This window comes from Babjeviella inositovora (genome assembly GCF_001661335.1).
Source record: "Babjeviella inositovora NRRL Y-12698 unplaced genomic scaffold BABINscaffold_16, whole genome shotgun sequence".
In the NCBI taxonomy this organism is placed as follows: domain Eukaryota; kingdom Fungi; phylum Ascomycota; class Pichiomycetes; order Serinales; genus Babjeviella; species Babjeviella inositovora.
The window spans coordinates 295567-320273 of record NW_017566853.1 but is presented as its reverse complement, the minus strand read 5'-3'; the positions used below and the strand labels follow the sequence as shown (position 1 = coordinate 320273).

General features: G+C 47.9%; 15 protein-coding genes across 15 annotated transcripts; 11 read left to right on the top strand and 4 right to left on the bottom strand.

Moving 5' to 3' along the window:
* Positions 1–71: 71 nt before the first annotated feature.
* BABINDRAFT_169274 (mitochondrial 37S ribosomal protein mS33) lies at positions 72–425 on the top strand (the record flags this gene model as incomplete). The annotated part of the gene is made up of 1 exon (XM_019130646.1): positions 72–425. One exon carries the CDS (start codon positions 72–74, stop codon positions 423–425), a length of 354 nt encoding a protein of 117 aa, XP_018982739.1.
* A 492-nt stretch (positions 426–917) lies between these two features.
* ABD1 (mRNA (guanine-N7)-methyltransferase) lies at positions 918–2286 on the bottom strand. Its single transcript, XM_019130031.1, has one exon. It carries the CDS (start codon positions 2254–2256, stop codon positions 964–966), a length of 1293 nt encoding a protein of 430 aa, XP_018982738.1. The 5' UTR covers positions 2257–2286; the 3' UTR covers positions 918–963.
* A 121-nt stretch (positions 2287–2407) lies between these two features.
* Positions 2408–2822, top strand: BABINDRAFT_101267 (uncharacterized protein). Its single transcript, XM_019126689.1, has one exon. It carries the CDS (start codon positions 2560–2562, stop codon positions 2779–2781), a length of 222 nt encoding a protein of 73 aa, XP_018982737.1. The 5' UTR covers positions 2408–2559; the 3' UTR covers positions 2782–2822.
* A 536-nt stretch (positions 2823–3358) lies between these two features.
* On the top strand, positions 3359–5572 carry BABINDRAFT_163653 (uncharacterized protein). Its single transcript, XM_019130030.1, has one exon. It carries the CDS (start codon positions 3443–3445, stop codon positions 5312–5314), a length of 1872 nt encoding a protein of 623 aa, XP_018982736.1. The 5' UTR covers positions 3359–3442; the 3' UTR covers positions 5315–5572.
* Positions 5573–5659: 87 nt separating this feature from the next.
* Positions 5660–7329, top strand: BABINDRAFT_163652 (uncharacterized protein). The gene has a single exon (XM_019130029.1). The coding sequence runs from the start codon at positions 5885–5887 to the stop codon at positions 7217–7219; it is 1335 nt and encodes a 444-aa protein (XP_018982735.1). The 5' UTR covers positions 5660–5884; the 3' UTR covers positions 7220–7329.
* Positions 7330–7684: 355 nt separating this feature from the next.
* On the top strand, positions 7685–8413 carry BABINDRAFT_169270 (uncharacterized protein; the record flags this gene model as incomplete). Its single annotated transcript, XM_019130645.1, has 1 exon — positions 7685–8413. One exon carries the CDS (start codon positions 7685–7687, stop codon positions 8411–8413), a length of 729 nt encoding a protein of 242 aa, XP_018982734.1.
* Positions 8414–9236: 823 nt separating this feature from the next.
* Positions 9237–9986, top strand: BABINDRAFT_41676 (uncharacterized protein; the record flags this gene model as incomplete). The annotated part of the gene is made up of 1 exon (XM_019132037.1): positions 9237–9986. One exon carries the CDS (start codon positions 9237–9239, stop codon positions 9984–9986), a length of 750 nt encoding a protein of 249 aa, XP_018982733.1.
* Positions 9987–10365: 379 nt separating this feature from the next.
* On the bottom strand, positions 10366–11247 carry BABINDRAFT_163650 (uncharacterized protein). The gene has a single exon (XM_019130028.1). The coding sequence runs from the start codon at positions 11149–11151 to the stop codon at positions 10384–10386; it is 768 nt and encodes a 255-aa protein (XP_018982732.1). The 5' UTR covers positions 11152–11247; the 3' UTR covers positions 10366–10383.
* Positions 11248–13163: 1916 nt separating this feature from the next.
* FUM12 (Fum12p) lies at positions 13164–14826 on the top strand (the record flags this gene model as incomplete). The annotated part of the gene is made up of 2 exons (XM_019130925.1): positions 13164–13198; positions 13443–14826. 2 exons carry the CDS (start codon positions 13164–13166, stop codon positions 14824–14826), a joined length of 1419 nt encoding a protein of 472 aa, XP_018982731.1.
* Positions 14827–15315: 489 nt separating this feature from the next.
* RIT1 (tRNA A64-2'-O-ribosylphosphate transferase) lies at positions 15316–16817 on the bottom strand. Its single transcript, XM_019130027.1, has one exon. It carries the CDS (start codon positions 16786–16788, stop codon positions 15361–15363), a length of 1428 nt encoding a protein of 475 aa, XP_018982730.1. The 5' UTR covers positions 16789–16817; the 3' UTR covers positions 15316–15360.
* A 672-nt stretch (positions 16818–17489) lies between these two features.
* Positions 17490–18573, top strand: BABINDRAFT_163647 (PQ-loop repeat-containing protein). Its single transcript, XM_019130026.1, has one exon. It carries the CDS (start codon positions 17582–17584, stop codon positions 18386–18388), a length of 807 nt encoding a protein of 268 aa, XP_018982729.1. The 5' UTR covers positions 17490–17581; the 3' UTR covers positions 18389–18573.
* A 33-nt stretch (positions 18574–18606) lies between these two features.
* Positions 18607–18896, top strand: BABINDRAFT_163646 (uncharacterized protein). Its single transcript, XM_019130025.1, has one exon. It carries the CDS (start codon positions 18678–18680, stop codon positions 18846–18848), a length of 171 nt encoding a protein of 56 aa, XP_018982728.1. The 5' UTR covers positions 18607–18677; the 3' UTR covers positions 18849–18896.
* Positions 18897–18999: 103 nt separating this feature from the next.
* HUT1 (Hut1p) lies at positions 19000–20001 on the bottom strand (the record flags this gene model as incomplete). Its single annotated transcript, XM_019130924.1, has 2 exons — positions 19000–19758; positions 19786–20001. The coding sequence occupies 2 exons, from the start codon at positions 19999–20001 to the stop codon at positions 19000–19002; spliced, it is 975 nt and encodes a 324-aa protein (XP_018982727.1).
* Positions 20002–20172: 171 nt separating this feature from the next.
* MDJ2 (Mdj2p) lies at positions 20173–20589 on the top strand (the record flags this gene model as incomplete). The annotated part of the gene is made up of 1 exon (XM_019126714.1): positions 20173–20589. One exon carries the CDS (start codon positions 20173–20175, stop codon positions 20587–20589), a length of 417 nt encoding a protein of 138 aa, XP_018982726.1.
* A 526-nt stretch (positions 20590–21115) lies between these two features.
* Positions 21116–24582, top strand: PEX6 (AAA family ATPase peroxin 6). Its single transcript, XM_019130024.1, has one exon. It carries the CDS (start codon positions 21143–21145, stop codon positions 24398–24400), a length of 3258 nt encoding a protein of 1085 aa, XP_018982725.1. The 5' UTR covers positions 21116–21142; the 3' UTR covers positions 24401–24582.
* Positions 24583–24707: the final 125 nt, after the last annotated feature.

The following is a 24707-nucleotide window of genomic DNA, read 5'->3' as shown; positions in this document are numbered from 1 at the left end:
GACTACGATGAAAAATATACAAAGTGGAGAGGTACGCCAAACTGACCCAGTACAGATAGGAAGACCTCGTCATGCCAGTTGTTCCTAACACCCTCACACCTGCAGCACTGCGTCTTGCTCAGCTCATCAAGTTGTCCTGCGGTGTTTTCAACGAGGTTTACAATCCTACCCAGATCAGAACCGGTGCCAAGTACTTGAAGAGAAAGTTGAAGGGTCACGTTACCGGCTCCTACTACACTCCAAACAGCTTTCCCTCCGTGTACGATTTGAAGAAGCACTTCCCTAAGGAGATCCAACACCGTTTTATCACCAATGAGGACAAGTACAAGTTGCACATGACCTTGGCCAGAAAAAGAAGAGGTAAGGGTAAACCAAAGAAGAAGGACGGTCCACCACCTGAGGATCCTAAGAGCAAGAAGAAGTAAGGGTGAAGGAAGCCAAGGAGAAAAGCGCCTAGCGGGTGCACAGCATGGGATTTCCCATAGTCGGATATCGTCCGCTCATGTAAATATATTAGCTTATAAATTGTCGATAAGATTGTGAAATGCGTAGATTGGGATTGAAGATAACGCGGGCACTTAATATGGCTGTGTTCACTTTGTATCGGAGCCATAGACAGTGGCTTATATCACACCTGTTCTAGTGTAACTTTGCTCGATGGTGCAACAGAAATCCTGTCTCTTCCTGAGCCCTCAAACTGGCGCGAATATCTGTAACATGGGTTATGCACCAGTACAATTATCTGTGGTTGTATATCTAGTGTTGATGTTGTGACCAGTGGTTTGGACCAAAGATCTGGTAAGGCAGAACTGTGATCAGAAATATGCGAGACAGTACCGGTGAGGTGAAATAATGCAAGCCCCTTCGGAGGACTGGCCGATAGTCTTTAAATATCAATTATACTAAAATTCATTTATCTTTAACTCAGCTTTTATTTATCTTTAACATATACTTTGCTCAGGTTTAAATCTTTTCAAAGGAAAATGCGAGATAGAACGCACATGCCTCCTTCTCTTCGCCTTCCACACCGTAGCTGCCATCGGATCTCTTCATGCCCTCAATAATCTTTGGACTCAATCTATGGAACCACTCGGGAATACGCTCCTTGTACAACTCAGTGAAAGAGCCTCTGTATCTCATTTCCAAGTTGTAGTCCTCGGCTAACGCTCTGAATGCATTGAACGGCACAATGTACTCTGGCACGTTGTCCACGGCATCCTTCAAGAAATACGTGTACTTGTTGCCGTAGATCTTGCCAAAGTTGCCGTCTGCTGGCACATCCTCCTCGAACTCAACCGAGTAAATGGAGTTCCCGAACTTATTCTTGTTTGCCACCTTTTTGACGTGATTTCTAGCCAACTTTGCCTTGATAAAATCGGAATCAGGAATCGTCCCGATAAAAAATCCGCCTGTCTTTAAGCACTTGGACACATTTTCCAACATGCGGCGAGCTTTGGCTTCCGACTCGAAAGAGTAGTGCAAACAAAACTGCATCGACACCATATCGAATGGATACTGGATCTGGTCCAGCCCAAAGTTGGGCGTGAGGATTTCCGGCACTGTCAGTGAGAAGCAGTCACCTGTGGCGAAAAATGCCTCAAACGGCTTCTGGCGCAAGTTCTTGTACCGCTTGATGGCCTCCACAATGGATGCGTCACTAATGTCGATACCCACAAACTGGCGAATGCGTGCCATCGCGTACTTATTCAAGTCACCACCCTTGCCACAGCCAAGCTCGAGTACACGGTTGTTGGCCGCCGCGTACGTGTTGATCAAGATGTACTTGATGGCATTGTTGAAGTTACGCATTTTGATGATGGGAGAAAGGTTTCTGTTCTCCTTGCGCGCAATATGCGCCCTCTGGTTGTAGAAGTCACGCACGTGTTCGTTGTTGTTGACGTAGTTCTTGTGTTGCGGGTTGTGGCGGGACATTTGGTGCTGTGTTTTGCGCTCCTCGTGCTCTCGTGCTTCCTGCGCTTTGCGCTGCTGGTCGCCCACATCCATCCGGCGGTTCGGCCTCTTCAACTTATGCAGCTCCGACAACGGGCTTTCAGGTTTGGCTTCCGAAGTTGGGACCCGGGTTCCCGCCGAGGATATTTTGTTGAACTGGCTGAACTGCTCGTCTGTCATCCAGACGGGCTTGGCTGTTGTAGGTTTCAGGACAGGCTTGGGTGGAAGCGCTTCTTGCAGAAGTCTGCGTTTTCCAGTAGAGGCTTCAGCATCTCTAGCTGGGTCGTAGGTCGGTTGATCGGACATAATAAGTGTAGAGAGGAGGACCGTCACTTGCTATTCAACTAGGCGCCGTTCATTTCTTGGAAAATTAGATGATATTGAACACGTGATGCTTGGTTATACGTGCAGGTTAAATAGTATTTCGGGCGTAAGGCTGGTATTCATGATATAACAAAGTTGGACTGAACAGAGGGGCAAGTGGACTTTGAGCAACTCAATTCAATCTCTCAAAGTAGGCATTTGTGTAAAGAGACAACGATGGTGAGATATCTGGCATTGGGTAGTTCTCTTGGTTAATGTCTTTGGGCATAAGTGAACGTCCAAGTCATGTTTCTCCCTCCCCCATTAACGTTGATCCTTACTGGTATAGCTTTCTATTATCTTTTTTTTTCTAGGGTTGAATCCCTTTTCTTCTATTTAATGATAAGTGTTTACGATAGGCAACTTGTCATAGCGCATTCTCGTGCGCCGTACCGTCCCTACGCCTTGCCTTCTCAGACCATCGAGTTGCTACGATTAAGGAAGGCTGTGGCCAATTCTTATTCATAAATGTGCATCCTAAATTATTGGAAGGCATACCTCTAGCGCGTACGGTAATCAATATTTGCTGGAGTTATAGTTGCACTAAAAAGCGATTGGTCCTCAATCAAGGTCACTTTCACAAGAGCCAGTGAATGACATTCCCACTATCCTGTTGATCCAAGCATCAGTACACGTAGTCAAATCTACCATAGGGGCTGAGGGTTAGCCTTGCTATAGATAATACCTGAATAAAGCTTAGAAAAGAGATATAGAGGACTAGGTTGTATAACACGAAATGATGCACATGCATTACTGGCCAGCAGACCCAATAAAGGAGTGACCACTCCACCTCGAAAAATAAGGACCCCTATTGACTTCACTAAACTCTTAATTTACAGATAATTAGATTGTCAGATGTGACATTCTCTGCTGACCCGCCTTTACGACATCTTCATCTTCGAACGTGCATAACCCTGCATATAATTAGATGACTTCTATTATGAGTTTTCCGCTTTGGGTAAGCTTTTCACGTTTTCTGTCTTCGGCTGCAGGAGGCTGCCTGAGGTCAAGGGAGGTCCTTAGCCACGCTGCTAAGATCTGATGCCTATCATATATCAGTAAGAGATCACCACTTTTCGGTAGACCTACTATCCGTCTTTTCATTATCCCAATTCCTTCATCGCGAATCATGACACAAGGAACAAGTCGCCCCAATCGAGGTGTCGAGCATCACCAACCTACCTCTGGAATTACAGGGGTTCCCAAACGATACAGAGTGCACAACCCAGATATCAATGTTAGAGAACGAACCGTCTCTGGAAAATCCGATAGAAGAACGTCGGAAGGTGACCGAAACAGCTCCGAGTACTGCACCGCGAGGGCCAGCCCTGCCAAACAGCGGACTTCCGTGTCCTCCAGCCGTGCCTCGTCCCACAGTGAATTGGGGTTTGACCTCACGGGTGCCTTTGCGGCCGAAGACCCTATATCGCCTGCCTCCAGCACCACAGAACGACTTTTCCGCCAGCCTCACACGCGGTTCCCGCAAACCAGCCGCCGAGCCATGTCAGAGGCGAGTCCCCTCGAAGAGGATACCAGCTCATCGCATTACACTCATAGACCCTACGCCACACCCTCAGAAGGGGATACCGTTCCGGATACATTGCGGATGCTGGGGTCAACTGAGGAGTACGAACCACAGGCCCACCAACCACGTGACTGGCATCGTATCTCACAGCAGAGTCTGGAGCGGCTTCCGCAACCGCTTCCACACGCTCGTAGCCAGGATTACATTATAGATGCTCGTCTCTCCTCTAATGGGCGGAGACGAGCATACGACCCCCAAGCCTGCAAAGTTTCTGGAGAGTCGCAGCCGATGTTTCACGAGTTCTCCGCACCGATCGGAAATCCGCTTAACTTCGAACCAAAAGATCCAAACGCGACCAGATACGCAGAACAATCGCAGTATCACGAACCAGACGGCACGGATATTGCAGAGCAGGCCTACTACCGCCCAGAGATCCTAGACGAATACAACCAGCCAGATTACTCCGAGTACAATCCACCTTCCGCGTTTGGGGCCACCACGCCGCCAGCAGTTCCGCCGCTTACACTTCTCGGCCGCTTGCCCCTGCGCGAAGGAAAGTATGATTTCTTGGCTGGTAACCGGACCATGGTGCACAACCAAACGCCTTTCTTGAAGCTGCGTCCGCCGACCGAGCTACTGGCTGCGCCGTTTATGACTATGGAGAATGCCGTCAGAACCAGTATTTCGGGCAGCGAGTGTACGATGACGGAGGATCTTGTGGAAAAGGCGAGCCAGTTCACCCTGACCTCTGAAAAGGAGCGGGCACGTTCTATGGAAAAGGCTTTGATCCATAAAGTGATGATCCATCCGTTGGGGTCATCGCCGTTGGTAGTTGGTGGAAACCCCGTGCCCATGACGCTCAGCTTTGTGGTGCATTTCTTCCAGATGTGTTGTGGGGTGATCATGATTGCACTCACAGCCCACGGGGTTAATGCCGATACAGGAATCGCCCAGGGGATCTGGATTTACCTCATCTTCCAGAGTTGTTTGCTAGTGTTTGTTTCCATGATGTTCATGGTGAATTTGATGTCGTACGATCATAACAACGGGATTTTCTACTGTTTGGTTGCAAGTATCCTCTCCGTTGTGGGCTTTGGCTTGTCTGTAGGGGCCATGATGCCTGCATCTGCTACTTGTCTGACCGGTAATGCCAATTTGTGCACACTACGCCGCGCGGTCACCGGGTTCGCGATCATTATGATGCTCGTTTGGTTGGTTAATTTGGTGTCGTTTATCACCATTTTCTACATCTCGCGGTTGAACTTGATAAACGAGTTGAACTTTGACGCCGCCCCCCCTGGTGAGTTTAACAATGGGGACGTAGACCCAGGTCGGGCCAGTGTTTTTCGTGACTTTGACGATATCAACGAGGATGCAGTTTTGGACAAAGGGCTTCTTCTCCATGACACCGGCTCGATTCGTGAGGTGAGCAAGAACGAGCTTGTGGGACGAAAGAAGATCATCTTGTACACATAAGCGATACGATAAACTCAGGTTGTTTTACCGATAGAGATTCAGCCGTAATGAAAAGAAAAAACAGATATTATCTTGGTTAACGACCATATGCCAATGGTCAACTCAGGATAGTGTTCATGGGTAGACAGCAAGGTTGTAATATATGAGCAAAGTACTCATAACGGAAGAATTCTAACAAAGTGCTCATATTAATAATATTTGGCCACATCATTTTATCGATTAGGATGGACTTGTTCGTGCATATACAAGCTATATCGTGTCCAGGTTTGTCAAAAAATAAACATAGAGCCATTGGCTACTCCAGATTAATACGGTCAGATCTATAATTGAAAATTTATTCAATCGTTGTATTCCAATATGCATACTATAATAAGGTCATAGCTATTGCTTTTAAATAGGTAGCGCCTCAAAAGGCTGAGCGGCGTCTCAACCCAGCACAAATCGAAAGATGTTTCTTTTGTGCTCTGAGCTGTGACTTTTAGTATACCCGAACTATCACCATGATTCATACTTCTTTGAAGAATAAGACCCCATTTGTAATGTCTGTCTAATCGTTCTTTCACCACCACCATGCAATTAGCCTCTATCGTCTGTCATTTTGCCCTTTTGATGCCAGTTTATGGTGCAGCAATTAATATCCCTGATTTTACCAATACAGTAGCCTGTCCCTCGCAGCACCCCGAGAAGCCTTTTAACAGCCCTGATGACGCGATTACGTACATCCAAGACTCGTTTCTCGTATTAACCCAGGACCTCATCACTAGAGACTTCTTGATCCAGCTAGGGCTCGGCTGGATGGCAGCTCTGGGGGAAAAAGTGGAAAACATGCAAAACCACTCAATAGAGAACCTCCTATTTCTACAAAACAGTTCTAGTATGTTGGTTTTCAACACCAGTGAGTCTCGTCTCATACCAACCAACAGTACCCGTGGAGATATTGCCCAGTTTATATACCACTCTATTCCTTTCACTTTGCCCACATTTCACTGCTTAGCTGAGTATTATATGGTTATTCCAAATAGCTATATCATGGCAAACAACCCCGAGTACTCGCGGAGTTCCCATGAAGATGCTAGAAGAGCCACAGATGTCAAAGTGGCAAAGAAATTCAAGGATCAGGTCCCATGGCGACACCTTGACACTAGCAGGCCCACCTTAATTTTGATAATTAACGGCGGCAGTTCGATCAGGGACACGGTCAAGACGCCGTTCATGGGTACCAAGGACTGCTTGCCAGTAAACGGTGACGGGAGCTCCATCGACGCCTTTTTCGATACCTTAGCAGATAGCTGGGCGGGGAAATTAGGGATTACACCGTTGTTACATTCAGTTTTTTGCACGATCCAGATGGGACACACAGACCATAGTTTCTGTGTACAGCTTAGTAAGGACAACACCGAGATATCTCTTACTCACGCATTTGCCCAAGCGCCGACGGATGAGTTTGCTAAGCAGACCGTAGAGCTTTACAGGCCCAAGCTCAACCCAAAATTGATCGCAGGAAAGTTTTTGGGGAGAATTAACGGCGCGAGAACGGCATTAGTTCCGGAAGTGAACGAACTTGAGACATCTTTTGGAGCGATGGCTCGGAATTCAGAAGTAAACGTATTCAAACGGCAGCATCGCGAATATCCGTTCTGGGAGGACGCAACCATTCCACTAGCGATGGTACAGGCGGTAGAAACGAAGGTATCCAGTCCGCGAAATAAGAGCTACTCGCAGGTGTTGATCGATCCCGATACGGAAATATCACTCATACGGCGAAATGGCAAGAGTCCGAAAACGGTGCAGAAACGGGAGCAGGCAAAGGCCAGAACAGATGCCTCTACGGAATGTGCCAAAGTGACTTGGTACAATTTATTCCATCATAGCGTGTTTGGTAAGCCTACAAATTTCTGCGTGTAGAGTTTATGGAACCACCTGTCAGAATGCTTGTCTGAGCGGTTTGCTGTATTTTGTAACCCTCTCTTTATCCGACGGCTCTCCTGAGAACTCTGCCGATTTGGTTCTGCATCTGTACCTACTATGTACCCAGAACCGTAGGTGTCCTATCCATTATTAGGTAAATATAGTCATATATTCCTCCTCTTCCCGTAGCTACCATTGTCCCCGCCTTATGAGCTCTCGGAGTTAGGACTCGATAGGGAAACTCCTCCCTATGCACGAGCATGGGTGTCACTTTCATCTCATACGTTCTGCGGCTGTGTAGACTGAGGAGACAATCTCCTCCTCGGCTGCCAGGACTAAAGTGGCCTTGCAGGATTTCTAAGCTATGGTAGGGGGCCACCGCCGACGAGTTGTGTTTATCATTTATATTGCTACAGGTACCCGGGACTCATTCTTCGTATAACCATCCTAAAATACTCGATAATGGCTTCCAAGACTTTCGGCAGCTGCTGCTTCAAGACCACCTTACACGAAGGTACCCCTATCGGGAAGCACGAGCAGCTTTTCGGCAGCAAGACCTACATCGTGGGTGAAAACAAGGGCAAGATTATCGTTATCCTCACCGATGTCTTTGGCAATTCCTACCTCAACAACAAGTTGATTGCCGATGAGTTATCCAGAAACGGTTACTGTGTGGTGATGCCTGATCTTTTCGGCGGTGACGATGCTGATTTGACCCAGCCAAACGCCTTTGCGGCGCTCCAGCCATGGTTGGCGAAGCACCAGAAACTCACTCCTGGCATTGTGGATTCGTTCTTGCAGCAACTCAGAGCCGAATGGAAGCCATCGTTTGTCGGTGGGATTGGCCACTGCTACGGTGCCAAATACGTTGTACAGCACATGACCACCACCGGTGAGTTTGATGCTGGTGCCCTTGCCCATCCTACCAACATCACTGTCGAAGAAGTTGAGGCCTGCGACAAGCCACTTTTGATCAATGCTGCCGAAACTGATCGCATTTTCCCGGAGGAGTTAAGAAGAAAGACCGAGGATATCTTGAAGGCCAACAAGAACGTCTATGAAACGGTCATCTTCGGTGGTGTCACGCACGGGTTTGCCGTCAGATGCGACCCATCCGTACCAGCTCAGAGATACGCTAAGGAAAAGACCTTGTGTGACCAGGTCATGTGGTTCAACAACTTTTCTGCTTAACAGGAACTGACCGGATCGATATATGTATACAATAGATAGTTTACAGTGTGAGCTAAACCTTGGGAAGCCAAGGTCTTAGCCAGGGAATAGCTTGAAGCATATAGGCCGGTCATTAGCCATAGGTGGGTACCGTTTAGACAGCAGCATTTAAAAATGGAGGTTCTTAAAACATGGATCTCCTGCCTATGCACTACAAATGGCATTGCAGTTTCCGTCCGCATTGTACTCATAGCACTAGCTTGAATAAATCAATATGGGTCACTATCGAAGATAATATTCGATGAGAGAGAAAAATAACGCTAGCGCGTTATGGGTTGGAAAACGGTCAAATAACTTTGCTTAATTCGCGTTTAGTTGAAATACGCTTTATGGGTTTAGACTTGATAAAATTATATTGCCTGAATAGTCCCTAGGTTGTCCATTCTTCTGTTGTGTGGGTTGGCTATCCCAAGAGATGGCAACATTAGAAGCATGGTAACCTCCATCCAAACATCCGGTATTCGGTGATAAGCACGCATTTGGGAATCTTATTTCGGCTCTTTTCTACCTATAAAGTGCCATAAAATAGCTTATTACTAATGCCATCGCAGGGAAGTTTTTTTGGTTATTTGACCAGCGTGCAGTGGGGTCCGTGGCAGTGCAATCCATACAGTCTGCAGCTACCATTTTTCGGCCTAATATCCGCGCAAGCATTCAGCATGGATTTGTCATCATGGATTTGGCCTACACGTTTTGGCATATATAACTGCACCTCCCCCCCCCCCCCCTCGTTGCTTGCTGTTCTCACTTTCTTTCTCTCTCATATCAACTCAACTCAATTACAATGGCTTCCAATCCTCCAGGCGCTTGCTGCTTAAAGACCACCTTTCACGAGGGTGCCCCAGTCGGAAAGCACTCCGAACTTTTCGGTCTCAACACCTATATCACTGGTGAAAACAAGGGTAAGTTCCTTATCATCCTCACCGACATTTACGGTAACACCTACAACAACGTGTTGTTGGTTGCGGACCAATTGGCCGCCAATGGGTACCAGGTGTTGATTCCGGACATTTTGGACGGCGACGACGCTATTTCCGACCACCCAGACGGCATGAACTATTTGATGCCATGGTTACGCGTCCATGAGAAGACCGCTCCTCCTATCATTGCCAAGTTCTTGGAGAGTTTTAAGGCTGAATACAAGCCTTCCTTCGTCGGTGGTATCGGCTACTGTTTCGGTGCGAAGTACGTTGTGCAGCAATTGGGCGCCAATGGTGTCTTTGATGCTGCAGCCATTGCCCACCCATCGTTTGTGAGCATTGAGGAGGTCAAGGCTATCACCAAGCCTCTCTTGATCAGTGCCGCAGAAACCGACAACATCTTCCCAGAGGAATTGAGACGCCAGACGGAAGATACCTTGAAGGAGATGGGTGCCACCTACCAGATATCCTTGTTCTCCGGCGTTGAACACGGGTTCGCTGTCAGAGGTGACTTGAAGAAGCCAGCCGGTAAGTACGCGTTGGAAAAGACCTTGCTCGACCAGAGCGTGTGGTTCAACGCCTTTTCCACCAAAGCGGAAGCAGCAAACTTATAATAAATGATTAGTTTTTAGAGTGCATAGGTTCACAGTACCGTAAACCAGAAGCGGAGAGAAAGGTTGTACGTTTAGAATGGTTTTAGGTACTCTCACGGTAAGGGAGAGCAAAGGAGTTAGATGGGTCTGTTCTATTGAATCAGCACTGTCGACTAGGCGTTCTATAAAACATATTTTCGGTACCAGTATTGTTATTGGGCCATTACTGGGTTTATACCTATTCAGAAACACCGTACTAGATCCTAAGCGATTTACTCGGTGATGTTATAAGTCATCTACTTGGTGGTATAAGTGGTCAACGTATATTTGAAGGTTGTAAGAAAAAAAAAATATGGTACTGACAGGACCTATGATTTATAAACGATACAAATCTGGTGTACTGCAACAGAGATACCACTTAGAAGCATGGGCTCAAATTCTGGAAACAGCCGTTGATGGATGGCAAGCTAGAGGCGGGGACGCTGCCACTCTTACAGGAGTTACCGTAACTGATCAACATGTTACCGAAATCCAGGGCGCAGTACTTCTTGTTGGCATTCCAAGATGGAGCGCAGCCTTGGGTAAAGATCTGGAGCTGAGAACACCCCTGCATGATGATTTGCAAATTGGCCTCCGAGATTCCAGGGTTCGACTTGCAGTAATTACCCCAAGAAATTAACTGATCACCGCAGCTGGAGATGGAGCTATGACTGATCGGTGGTGGTGCAATAACTTCAATCAGGGAAGCACAGTCACCGATGGTGCCCCAGTTGAGGTTCTTTACCAGGTTGCACTGGTATTTCTGGCCGATGGTGATCAAGTGGTTACCAATATCCAGGTAGCTGTTGCACTGTGGAGTTCCGTAGTTTGGAACGGTTCCGCAGAGTGTAAGCAATTGCTGCTTGGCATTTGCGAAGCAACTTTGATCATAGCTACCCTGCTGACATCTGTTACCAAGGGCAACCAATCTGTCACCAAAGGAGTTACAGTTGAACGCCTGGGAATTGCTGCCGATGGTACAACCAGCAATGTTGGCAAGGACGTTAGAAAAACCGTTGCTACCAAACCAGCTCAGAAATAGGTTGGAATCGGCGAGAGCAATGGCGTTTGGCTGGGCTTCGGCCATTGGGGCCGCAATGGCAGTGGAAAGCAAGATAGTAGCGAGAGTAACAGCGGAGAACTTCATAGTGTATTTGAAAGGTAGGCTTTAATAATGAGAAATCAAATGAAAAAAAAAGAACTTGAAAGAATTGGGGGCATATTTATAGAATCTTTGATGAAGGGGGTTTAACTCATATTATTCTAAAACTGGCCCAAGTCTGCTTTCGGTAATTCTATATGGCAATTCAGTTGATACAAGGGCGCATGGCTCCTTTGGTCTGGGTAGTCTTGGGGTCTCTTCATTGTTATTAGCGAGGCGATTTTGGGTGGAATAAATGTCTCATAGCTGTATAACTATGCCTCCTAACGGTACAACTATGCCTCCTGACTATAAAATTATACCTTGCGTAATACTGATTAGGAGTTTTGTTTATGAAGCATTAGCTATTGTACCCCACTGGTTCCTGGAATCCTCTATATGCCGCCTCTGCAGCTTTTAAGACATAACTCCTTGACTTGTACATTAAGCCATTGTTTTCTTGGTTGGGTGAGCGGGGTTTTACAGTCAGAATAAGCCCATTTGTCTAAGGGCTGATTACACTTCCGGATATGTGTGTGTACGAGGGCTGAGAATTAGAGACGGGTAAAATATTCTGACTATTTGTGGTGCTGGAAGCCAGCACATTCTAAAATATTATGATCGCAAACGATTACTACACGGGATCTGGCCAGCTGCCAAAAACATTAGATCCTAAAATATCCTAGAAGAACGGTGGAAATCTCTCACACAATGATCAATCGGGGGAGATTCATCTCCGGCCCATTGTAGCCGCCTTTAGCTGTTCAATGCAGCCGACGCCCGCATATGGAGAGACTGAGGCGTCGACAGACAGCTTCTTTTTATCCAACTCTCAGAGTTTGCAGGGTCATAGAAATTGTTTATGGTGATCATTAAGACCAAAATAGCTGGATAGAAGTACTCTAGGATGCCAACAGGAGTGAGGGGAGGTTTGGCTCGGACAAAAATTTATTAATAGTTACTAGTAGCTGTGGCCCAGTATTGACTGACGATAGGAATGAAACCCAACCTTACTGCATGCAGTCAGTGCATACCCCTGGAATTGATTAGGAGTTCTTCTGAGATTTACGCTTGACCCCCTGCCACTGCAGGATAAATAAAGTGTTCCTTTTGGACATGAGAGGAAGCTATTACAAGGGTTGGGCGTCGCTTGGGGCTTCTAAATGGACAATTCGATAAAGGCATGCGCATATGCGCGATACCAGGGGCTTTAGGCATTTGGTAGCAACGTTCAATGTGCAATAGCCCTGGTATGCTAAACGCAGCCTGCTATTTTACTGAGGTGTTTTATGTTACCCAGCTAAGTATGTGTTTTATCATTAAAGACAGGCGGGAGCATTAGTTAAACGAGACAGCTATGGGTATTTTTTTCAAGCTGGAAACTTTAATGGTAGGGATTATTCGTATATATTTTCGTTCCCGAGCATTTTCCGAATCCCCAGTTTTTGAGTTCGGAAAAATTCTCAAGGGTTTAGGGAGGATGTATGTGGAGTTATAAAGTTTTGTATACATACGTGCTATATATATTTATTCTTCGTTCTGGCTAATGATTGATACATAGTTTTAATAATTAAAATATGTGCGTATGAATTAATTTTGGAGTTTAAATTATATTCTGAGATTTAATTGACCCATGAATAATGAATAAGCATAAAAACCACGATGGAATTTTACGGAGTTGAAATCGATATACTTGTGGTATATCTCTGCCTCGAGGATAAAATAATTACTTGTACAAGTATTATACTGGTTAGATATATAACTTGCATAGGATAAAAGAAGGAGGAATCGATCTCATTATATGAGGTATCAATCTCTGCTACATGACCACCACACACTTACTACAATACTGAAAACTCGGACCACGCATGCCAACGCCGTACGTGCTGGGTAGGTAGATATCGTTACGGCACTGAAAAATTTTTTTTTTTTCAATAAACCCAACTTATATTTATTACATCTATTCCACCTCTATGGATGTATAATCGCCCACCTGCTAATATATATCTACCGAGGAGATGGATATCGCGCTTCCCGGGAGGATCTTCCGGTCGTGCGTTGCACCCGCTAACGCCGGGCTACCGACCAATCACCAGTCCCCGGACACGGATGCGATCCCGGAATTCTCCTGCCTGGAGTGTCCGACCTCCACATATATATAGACACAATTTTCCACCTCAGATAGGGCCCCCGTTTCCCCCCCACACCAACATGCTTAGAACCTCCGCTAGAATCTCTAGAGTGTCCTTGACCTCTACCCGCACATTCACCTCTTCTATCTCTTTGTTTGGCTCCAGAACCGAAAAGGATGCCTTCGGTGACATCGAGGTTGCTTCCGACAGATACTGGGGTGCCCAGACCCAGAGATCTTTGCAGAACTTCAAGATCGGTGGTCCACGTGAAAAGATGCCAGAGCCAGTTGTGCGCGCTTTCGGTATCTTGAAGAAGGCCACCTCTATCGTCAACCAGGCGCAGGGTACCTTGGACGCCACCATTGCCGGCGCCATCCAGCAGGCTGCCACCGAAGTCGCTGAGGGTAAGTTGATTGACCATTTTCCATTGGTTGTTTTCCAGACCGGTTCTGGTACCCAGTCCAACATGAATGCCAACGAGGTCATTTCCAACAGGGCCATCGAGATCTTGGGCGGCGTGTTGGGCTCCAAGTCTCCAGTCCACCCTAACGATCATGTTAACCAGAGCCAGTCCTCTAACGACACCTTCCCCACCGTCATGCACATTGCCGCCGTCACCGAGATCACCCACCACTTGTTGCCCGAATTAGTTGGGTTGAGGGATGCTTTAGCCCAGAAGGCTGAGGAGTTCCAGGATATCATCAAGATTGGAAGAACCCACTTGCAGGATGCCACCCCGTTGACTTTGGGCCAGGAGTTCTCCGGGTACGTTCAGCAGTTGACCAATGGTATTGCCAGAGTCGAGGCTACCTTGCCAAACTTGAAGTTCTTGGCCCAGGGGGGTACCGCTGTTGGTACTGGCTTGAACACCAAGCTCGGGTTCGACGCCAAGGTTGCCGAAGAAGTTTCTAAGTTGACCGGCTTGGACTTCCAGACCGCACCAAACAAGTTCGAGGCCTTGGCTGCCCACGATGCCATTGTCGAGGCCTCCGGTGCCTTGAACACCGTCGCGGTCTCGTTGTACAAGATTGCTAACGATATCAGATACTTGGGTTCTGGCCCAAGATGTGGGTACGGTGAATTGTCTTTGCCAGAAAACGAGCCGGGTTCCTCCATCATGCCGGGCAAGGTAAACCCTACCCAGAACGAGGCCATCACCATGGTCTGCACCCAAGTCTTTGGTAACCACGCCTGCATCACCTTTGCCGGCGCATCCGGCCAGTTCGAGTTGAATGTCTTCAAGCCAGTCATGATCTCCAACTTGTTGTCTTCCGTCAGATTGTTAGGTGACGCCTCTAACTCCTTCAACGTCAACTGTGTCCAGGGCATCAAGGCCAACAAGGAGAAGATTGACAAGTTGTTGCATGAATCTCTCATGTTGGTTACTGCGTTGAACCCAAAGATTGGTTATGACGCCGCTTCCAAGACCGCTAAGCACGCCCACAAGAACAACTTGACCTTGAAGCAGGCCGCGTTGGAGTTGGGTGTCTTGACCGAGGAGGAGTTCGACCACTGGGTCAGACCAGAGAACATGATTGGTCCAAAATAACCGATCTGTAAATAGGGAATAAAGAATTACGATACTAAAAAGTCGACTCTGAAATGTAGCGTCGCAAAGGTTACGAGAATAGAAGAATGGCGGAATAGTTGGGCAAAGCTAGGGGCTATTCGTTTAATATAGGTGGAGAGAGCGGCAAAATTCAGCATCTGCTTTATGCCCGGAGGTGCAAAACAGAGACCGATTCCGACGAATCCATGGCCATGACTGATTTACACCCAAAATAGTGCTTGAGATATCGGTAAATTTTCTTTAGAAACACTCCTTGCAGTATCGCCACACCGCCTGAAATCACGAAATGACCATTCTTTAAGCATTGGAGCGGGTGCATTGGTAAAAGCCAACGAATACTCGATAGACGTTACAATATCTGAAACCTAAGGATCCTTTTATGGTAGCGCACCCAGGGACTTTCTAGACTCTCTGTATGATTACAGTGAGAATCCATAAAGCACTGCTCGTAATGGTCTAAAAACTAAACCTTTATTCATGCTAAAAAGCCTTGTATATACACACCGGGGGTTCTTACATCAAGTAGGAGTTAACACTCAACAAAGTGGCCCGACTAGGATTGACCTTCTTGTACTCCAAGATCCTAGCAAGCCACTTCTTCACATACTCTTTGCTCACAACCTCGTTCTTCGTTTTGTTCAACGTGACTGTATCGAGATTGTAGTATTGGCACAAGATCACAAGCACCATGCCTACGGACAAGTCTTTGCCCGTGTCACACACAATCAAGATCGAAGCGTTAGCCAAAACCTCCGATTCAAGCTGTGCCATAATCTGGGGCAACTCCTGCCTGAACTGCTTGGACCCCTTTTTTGACGATTGGAACGGATAATTCAACACCTTACACCTCCCGGCAGCACTTTCAATCGCAAAGTTTTCAGAAAAACAGACTGCAACCTTGTAGGAATGTTGATAGGCCTCCAACCGCAAGTTTGCCAGGATCAATCCAAAATCGAGACAGGTATCACCAACCCTTAGGATCCCCAAAGCCTGAGTCAAATCATCGCTGTTGGTAGTTGCCTGGGAGATATTTGTACTGTGTAGCTGTTCAATATTTAGTAAAAATTCAGCATCGTTAAGCGTGTTTATGTCAAAATTGGCATCTGCTACGACTTGCCAGAACAAAGGCGGACTGAGGTGCTTCCCAGCCCACAACTCGTGGTCATCGGCAGCTCCCTGGACGTAGTACCAAGAGTCGATAGCCCTTCCAGCTTTGTCATACGCGTAGTTCATTTCGATCCCGTCCTGGCACATCTTACTGGCGGTGCAGCAGATCACCGGATGGAAGTCATCGAAAACGCCAGGTGGGGTTTCCGGTAGGTTGATTGCGTTTTTGGGATCAGGAAAGACCCAAAGAGGGCGCAACGGTCGGCGGCTCAACATTTCGGCGAGCTGTTGTGGTTTGAGGATTCCCATCGCTGTTGCCCTCTGCGCAAACTGGGGGATGCGGGAGATGATTTGTGTGTATTCTGACTTTGACACCTGGCCCGGCGGACAATGCAACCAGTTGGTATGGGATTCCCCCTCTGGAGGTCCCATCATGACATAGTTTATCACCGCACACCAGATCGGAACCGTCTTGGAAAGCGCATCGGGGATGCGTTTGCCTCTGCGCGTGGAGTCTACAAGAATGATCCCGTTGTGGGAGGCGATGAGGGGGAGCAAGTGGAGGTTGAGTCGGCGGAGACTAAAGTCCCATTCATTGGTGTGACCATCGGTGGATTTAAAGTATGATGTTTCCAAACGCTGGGCAGGGGGAACGTACCACAAGCCACATCTTTCGTTTGGAACCAACGGCCGATCGTACGCTGTCTGGACCGCGGCGATCCATTCGTAGTCCTTGAGGATGGATTGGAGCCGATTTTTCACCGAACGGGAGCTGGAACGCAACTGTTTAGTGATGTTGTTAATGTTGAGCTCGTCCAAAATGGCTCGGTCCATCGTGAAGGAGCCTTAAGGAGAGAGATGAGGAAGAATTGTGGGCTTACCTATTGTATAATTTGTAGTTAAAATGTTCATGCCTGCATATGCATAGAATGCAGGATCCAGGCTGAAGAGTCGATGCCAAGTTTGATACTTTTACAATTAACAGGGCTTGAATCTGACGTCATATTAGTAAGGGAGTATTATTCCTTAGTAATTTGTAGGAAAACGGTGAAAGATACTGTTGAAATCCAGAGTATTTTGCCTGGAACTCGAAGACAATGGATTAATTCCAACGTGCGTGATACTCATTAAAGATTGCATGTCACCTAATTTCGCCCAGCTATCGTCTTAATAAATGTTTAGCTTGAGTATCCGATTAGATAGTTCGGTGGACTGGGCTGTAACTATAAATTCCTTTTCTCCAGCTCTTAGTCTGTGCGCATAATGGGTTAGTCCACTCATCCCTTCGCCGTTAGTAGTGGGATTCCTCGCCATGCAATGCGGATTTAGTTAAAAACACCTGGTCTCCACATTGTACGGGCCAAATAAGTTTAGTACCTTTTAACCATGTTTAGGACGTAAGCGGTTCTACTGTCCCTTGCAGAGAGTTTCCGCGGGATTGTGATTTCCGTATTGGGAAAGTGCAGAGGCGGCAAACGCGGAATTCATGAGTAACGCGGAATTATCTTCAAGCATTGCTTACTGCGTTTGAGATCATACGGAGCTGCTACATAGCCTATATCGTATGTATATACAAAATATGACTCTTTGCTGATCTTCAGATCGATTCTTATTCGTACCAATCAAAATGGCCAACAATAACGTTGCAGCCAACGTGCTAGCCACCATCGGAGCCACCCTCTGGTGCATCCAGCTCATCCCCCAAATCATACGTAATTATCGTGTGAAAGATTGCACCGGGCTTCCGCCTCTCATGATGTTTCTCTGGATGATCAGTGGGATTCCCTTTGGGATCTACTTTTCCGTCACAGATGCCACGATTCCGGTGAAGATTCAACCGCATTTATTCACATTCTTCGCCTCCTTGACGTTTATCCAGACACTATACTACCCACCGGTGCAGATACCCAAGACGAGAGTGATTGCAGTGATTGTGCTCACGTACGCCACCGCCATAGGGCTCGAAGTTGGGGTGATTTTGAACATGATCCCGCGATACAAGGCCAATGGACATGACAACGATTGGGGCCCGGTGTTGGCTGTGGGGGTCACTGCGTCGATTCTTCTTGCTGCAGGCTTGATTCCACCGTACTTGGAGCTCAGCAAGAACAAAGGGCGAGTAGTGGGGTTGAACTTTATGTTCTTGGCGATGGACTGTGCCGGGGCCATCTTTTCCACGGCCAGCGTCGCTCTTTCGTCTAGCGAGCCAGGGAAGGAGTTGGATGTAATGGGAATCACCCTCTACATTATTGTCGCGGGGATGGAGCTTGGCATCTTTGCCAGTCACGGTATCTGGTACTTGCGGTATCGGACCTTCAATAAAGGCGGGGAGGATGTTGGTCTGCAACTGCAGAGTGACGCAGAAGAAATATCCGACTCTGCTTGTGTATCAGTACACACCAGCGACAAAGGAAGCTGTTGTTATAAGTTTTAGACCGAAGTACTTGTGCAAATATACATTCTGAAGTTTTTTTCAGTGAGCTTCTAATTTAAGGTTGGTTTTGCTGGTAGATAAATAAGGAAGTCCCAGCTAGGGAAGCGTATTGGCTGCGGGTGCCTGCAAATATATTCGGTAAGAGAATACACGGGAAGACTATTGGAGGATAATACCAAGCCTTACAGATTATACCTATTTTTTTGTATGTACAGAGACTCCTACTACTCCGGATGTGAAACCTCAAGTTACTTGTTGAGGTTTGAAAGTGGAGCTTTTATTCTGAGATATGGTAATAAGCCACTTTCCCCAAAAGGAAGTTGGTAAACGGAGCGGGTTCCTTCTTCCAAGTTTGACTAAAGAGGGGTTGATTGATAGCCCACGAGATTGGATTACTAAAGCTACCCCTGTCTTGTCTCCAAGCAGAGAGCTAGTGCGCTTTCCAAGACACCATGTGTAAATGTCTTGTAAGCTGCGTACAACACATGGTCAAGTAAGAGCACATCAATAGTGGATTGGATTATTATTAACGTAAACCTATAAATGTATATGCAACCCGTTTTTCTCCACCCACTCTTCTCCACCCACTCTCTCCACCTACTCTTCTCCACCTATTCTTTTTTTTCCACCTTCTTTGACTGCACTTTCAACCACGCCTCCAAACCGATACCGCCAAAGACCATGACAACACCTAACCACTGGCCGTAGCCCAAATAGTGGCCAAAGAGCACCACACTGAGGAGCATGCTGAACATTTTACGTGTGACGGTAACGGTCACCAACACCAACGAGTCAAAGCTCTCCAAGGTCATAAAGATAAACACCTGGCCCAAACCTCCGCAGAGTCCGAACAACATGATGTCGTTCAACACAGATGGATGTGTGGCCACGAAATCAGAGGCATAGGCAAGCTGGTTGGTAAAGAGACATGTGTAGAGACCGGTGACGGCAAACGAAATGAGATTCAACCCGGCCATGAGACTGGCTCCAGTGACCAAGCCCTTGTTGTTGGCGAAAACCTGGTCCTGGGTTGAGTTGGTAAACCCATCAAGCAACATCGAACACACAAGTTGTGCCATCCCCAACAACATCTGGCCATCATGGGTGGAATCCTTCAGCTTTCCCGAGCGGCCAGACATGGTGAACGTGATCACGCCAGCAGTCACCAACAAAGCCACCACGTACTTGTACAATGGAAACTTCTTTTGGTACACCACAATGTGGATGAACATCACAGGCAAGAGTTTGCACGATTTGGCGAGCAAAAACGCCAAGTAATCCACGTGCTTAAGACTCTCGTAGCCCACAGGCGACGCAATTGACTGCGTGATGGAAATAAGCACAAAGTGGCCGATAATGAAGGGATTTTTCTGGAAGATAGCCACGGGGCTGGTAGCCCGACCGTTCTTGTACGAAAGATAGACGGTTCCTACCATGCAGGCGAGCACATTTTGTACCAAATTGATGACCAACGGGGCGCGGAAGACTTGGTTATCGCTACCGTACGGTTTGGTGTTGATCTTTTCTTGCAACAAGGACCACGAGATGAAGGCAGCATAGATTCCGCCCACACAGACTGCCAAGATCGCCAATGAGCCCTTCTGTTTTGTCATGATGTCGAGATAAATTAATATATGCCCCAGGGTTCAGATCAATGAGAGGAAACCAGATGAAGTGACACCTATCACAAAAGCGTTGTGATATCCAGATTTGTGCAGGACAGGTGGCTGAAAATTCTGGCGCATCTCTCGGATAAGGGACTGTTCTTGCTTCATATCCCCCAAATGGTGCTTCCGATTATTATTGGTACCGTGGGTGCCACACTAGCATATTTCTCTGTCAAAGCAACCTTTCGTGCCGTCAAGGTGTATCGAACCCTCACGCCCGCGATGTTTGCCTCCTTGAACAACATTCGCCTCCACAACTCTACCGGCTCTCACACTCACAAAGCGATTCACGATGAAATGTTTAAACAGTTCCCCGGAGGATTCGACCGACACATGACTGAAACTGAAGCGTTTCTCATTCTTGGGATCACCGAGTCGGAGATCCTCACCTTGAACGAGAAGTTTCTCAGTCAGAGACACAGAAAGTGTATGATGCTCAACCATCCAGATCGAGGCGGCAGTCCACTATTGGCACAGAAAATTAATGAGGCTAAGGATGTCTTGGACAAGAGCTATCTCCTCAAGAGACGATAGGGCGGATGGGTGAAGGAAACGGGCCCCATAGCATGCCCGGTCATTTTCTCAAAGGAACAAAGTGCCAGCAGAGTCAAGCGCCTGATTATACGTATAGAGGCAAAACACCTGTATATATATATACGTTAATATCTATTTTTCACGCTGGGGTTCACTGGTTCTGGAGCTTTCCAACATGCCATAAATACCGGTGAGTATGCCCGGTGAATATAAAACCTTCAAGCATTTATTTTTTTCCACGATGGAAGCGAAGATTTTATCCGACTATGAATGTTGCCCATAATAGAGGTACTAGCAAAGTCACCTTATCATTTAGTAAAGATTCCACGACAATTTAATCCATATAAACGTCATCAACTAATTACTACTGCCCATCTTTTAACACTCCCACTACTCCCCACGTCACATGCTTCCCGATGCGGCAGTCAAGCCCCAACCCGAAGCCCGTGCGGTCGAATATGCGGGGCAGTCTCTCGTCGTTCTATTTCTTCCTCCCCATGTTACTTTCTCAGTATATATACATATATTTTTACAAAACATCAATCTTTGACACATGCCCGGAATTGTTTCTACTCCGCCACCACAGCTAATCCGAGCCACTTTTGTAACCGATGGTGGCGCTCATGATGAGGTGGAGTTCTCGTCCGATTTGCACGATGCCGTGTTTCAAAGCGCGCCCGCGCCTTTTTACGCCGCGATCAAGCTTCTCGGCTCCTCCAACACGGATATTGATCTCTTTCAGACCTTCAAAACGTTTAAAGTCGGCTTCAACGGGTTTTTGCCGCCGCGCACCGTCCAGTTTCGCAACAACTTGACAATTGCACGTTTCTGCGCGGACCAGTGCACCGTTGATTCTGCATTGGTCCTTTCGGTTGAAAAGCCATTACCACTCTCAAGCATCATTGTCTCGACCCCCGAAGACGTTTATGATATCCTTGCGGCACGGGAGAGCCGGGAGAGTGTTGTGCGCGGCTACCTCGGACTCGATGCGCGTGTCGTCGGCACGGGCCACTTCATTCGTGAGCTCAGTTCTGAGGTGGTCATGTGCGACCCCATCGGTGCGGGAATTATAACCGAAACCACTGAGATTACCATAGTGAAGCAGCGAGAATTGCATTATGATAATCCGTCGGAAGATTCGGAGGGCTGGGAGGCTGATGTCAGCGGCGCTAGTGACTTTAGCGACTTGAGCATTTCATCGTACCTTTCACTCGCCCCGCACACAATTGCGACGGGTTCTGCCGCGCGGACATGTGCGGAGTTCCACGTCGGGTTGCTTCACACCCCTGTGGAGACCGATTTCACCGACGACCCCGAGTTTTGCGGGTTTGTAAACGTCGAAGACCTCGGCGCCATCGGCTGCTTCAGTGGTGATGTGATCCAGTTCAAAATTGGTGAAGAGGTTAAATTCATGCGCATTCGCGCGTTGGTGGAGCCGGTCCACCGCGCTTACCGTACCCAAAAGACCATTTACATTTCACCCATTTGGTTCTACAACCTCGGAAAGCCAGAACTCTTTTCCGTTGGCTCTGCCACCTCCGAAGCATTGCCCGTTGCCAAGAGCATCACCCTCGCCAGGGTGGCCTCTCCCGTCACGTTGGACAAGGCGTATCAACAGAGCTTTCTCTCTGAGCTCAAGTCTTACTTCGAAAAGAGCTTGAAGGTGGTTTCCAACGGTGATATGGTTCCGATTCCAATCGATACTCTTCTCGCAAAGACGATGTTTGAGTCTACCCCGGTGGTTGTCCCATCGGGCGTGCCCGACGCCATCGCATGGTTCCAGGTGACCGACGTGGATGGGTCGCATGCGCGTGCGCAGGTGACCGTTGACCCTGCGCGCACAAAGATGATCCAGAGCGGCACGACGGTTACAAAGTTGCCGGATAACGAGTCCACGCACTTTTACGAGTATTTGAACATGCCCAGACGGTTTAACTTCAACGGCTGCTTGTCCCAGTGCTTCCCGATCAAGAAATTTGGCTTTGCACGCGAGTTTAAGAAGATATTGCAGACTACGTTCAATGTGCGCATCAACATGAAGACGAGCATCATCCTCAGTAGCTCCACACGGGGCCTTGGGAAGTCATTGATGGTGCACAATATGGCGCTGGAACTTGGGGCAAACCTTCTTGAGATCGAGTGCTACGATGTGTTGAATGTGGGGAACGATGCCAAGACATTGGGTACCTTGCGCGGCAAGATCGACAGGATTCTCAGCGAGTGTTTGGCCGAGGCCGGAGAGACCCAGCCGGGAATCATCATCTACTTGAAGCATTTGGAGGCGCTTTGCAAGAAGACCGACCAACAGGCGGCCCAGAAGGACTCGTTGTCGTTGAAGGTCTGGGAGACGTTTGAAGAGTGGCTCGAGAGTCTGAACGTGGCGGTGGTGGCGAGTGTGAACGATATGGACAAGTTGAGCGATGTGGTGCGGAACAAGATGAAGTTCCAGGTGGAGCTCGGAGTGCCGAGTGAAGCCGAGAGAATGGATGTGATCAAGTTTCTCTTGGAGCCGGGTGTGCTCAAGGGTGCGGAGGTTGAGAGGCTCATGCGTGCGCGTTCGGCGCAGACTCCGCTTAAGCCCGCATCGCGCGCGTCGTTCGTGTACTCCAAGCGCATTGACGTAAGCTTCCAGGCGTTGGCGCTCCAGTCGGCCGGGTTGACACCGCGAGACCTCATTTCCATTGTGGATAACACCAAGTCATTGGCCCTTGCCCGCTTTTATGCGCTTGCCCAGGCTGGGAACACCTCCATCGCGGCCGTTGTCCTTGCAAACGGAGGATTTGTGACTCTCGCGCCGGTTGACTTTGAGGCGGCGATTAACGACGCGCGCAACAAGTTTTCCGACTCCATCGGCGCTCCACGGATTCCTAATGTCAAGTGGGAAGACATTGGCGGTTTGGACTTAGTCAAGGACGAGATTCTCGACACCATTGACATGCCGTTGAAGCACCCGGAGTTATTCGCGAACGGGATCAAGAAACGCAGTGGGATCTTGTTCTACGGACCACCGGGGACGGGTAAGACCTTGCTTGCAAAGGCGATTGCTACCAACTTCTCGTTAAACTTTTTTTCGGTGAAGGGTCCGGAGTTGTTGAACATGTACATCGGTGAATCGGAGGCGAACGTGCGGAGAGTCTTCCAGCGGGCCAGGGATGCCAAGCCGTGTGTAGTGTTCTTTGACGAGTTGGACTCCGTGGCACCTAAGAGAGGCAACCAGGGCGATTCTGGTGGCGTGATGGACAGAATCGTGTCCCAGCTCTTGGCCGAGCTTGACGGTATGAGCGGAGGTGACGGTGGCGACGGTGTGTTCGTCGTAGGGGCCACCAACAGACCGGATTTGTTGGACGAGGCGTTGTTGCGTCCCGGCAGGTTCGACAAGATGTTGTATTTGGGGATCAGTGATACACACGAGAAGCAGCAGAAGATCCTCGAGGCGTTGACACGGAAGTTTCCCTTGGATCCTAAGGTGGACTTGGAGCGAATCGCCCAGGGCTGTCCGTACACGTTCACCGGCGCGGACTTCTATGCCTTGTGTTCCGATTCGATGTTGAACGCGATGACCCGGACGGCCAACCAGGTCGATACGAAGATCACAGAGATGAACAAGGGGAGAGCCCCGGAAGATGCTGTTTCGACAAGGTGGTGGTTTGACAATGTGGCTAAATCGGAGGATGTGGATGTATTGGTCAGCGAGCAGGACTTTACCAAAGCCAGGGGGGAGTTGATCCCGAGTGTGTCTGCCGAGGAGTTGGAGCATTATTTGAGGGTAAGACAGAACTTTGAGGGGATTAAGGAGAAGGCAAAGCCTTGAGAAAGGAAGTGAAGAAGCGAAGCCTGTTAAGGCAAGACTTGTATATTGAGCTTGTTAAACATGTAAGCGGAGCAAAATCGGTTAGGTTAATATTTTGGTTCTAATAGATTTGTTCAATTATGACGTGGAAATGAGCATGGTCTGAAAGGCGAACGTGGTATTTAACTAAGTTTGAATTACAAAGTGGATAAGCGGTTCTCCAAGGGAGAACAAGGGTAGAGCATACAGTAGAGTCGATTTTGCAATAGTATAATACAGAGCTAAATCTTATTATAGCTTAGACCGGTTTGGTTGAAGCTCATATTCG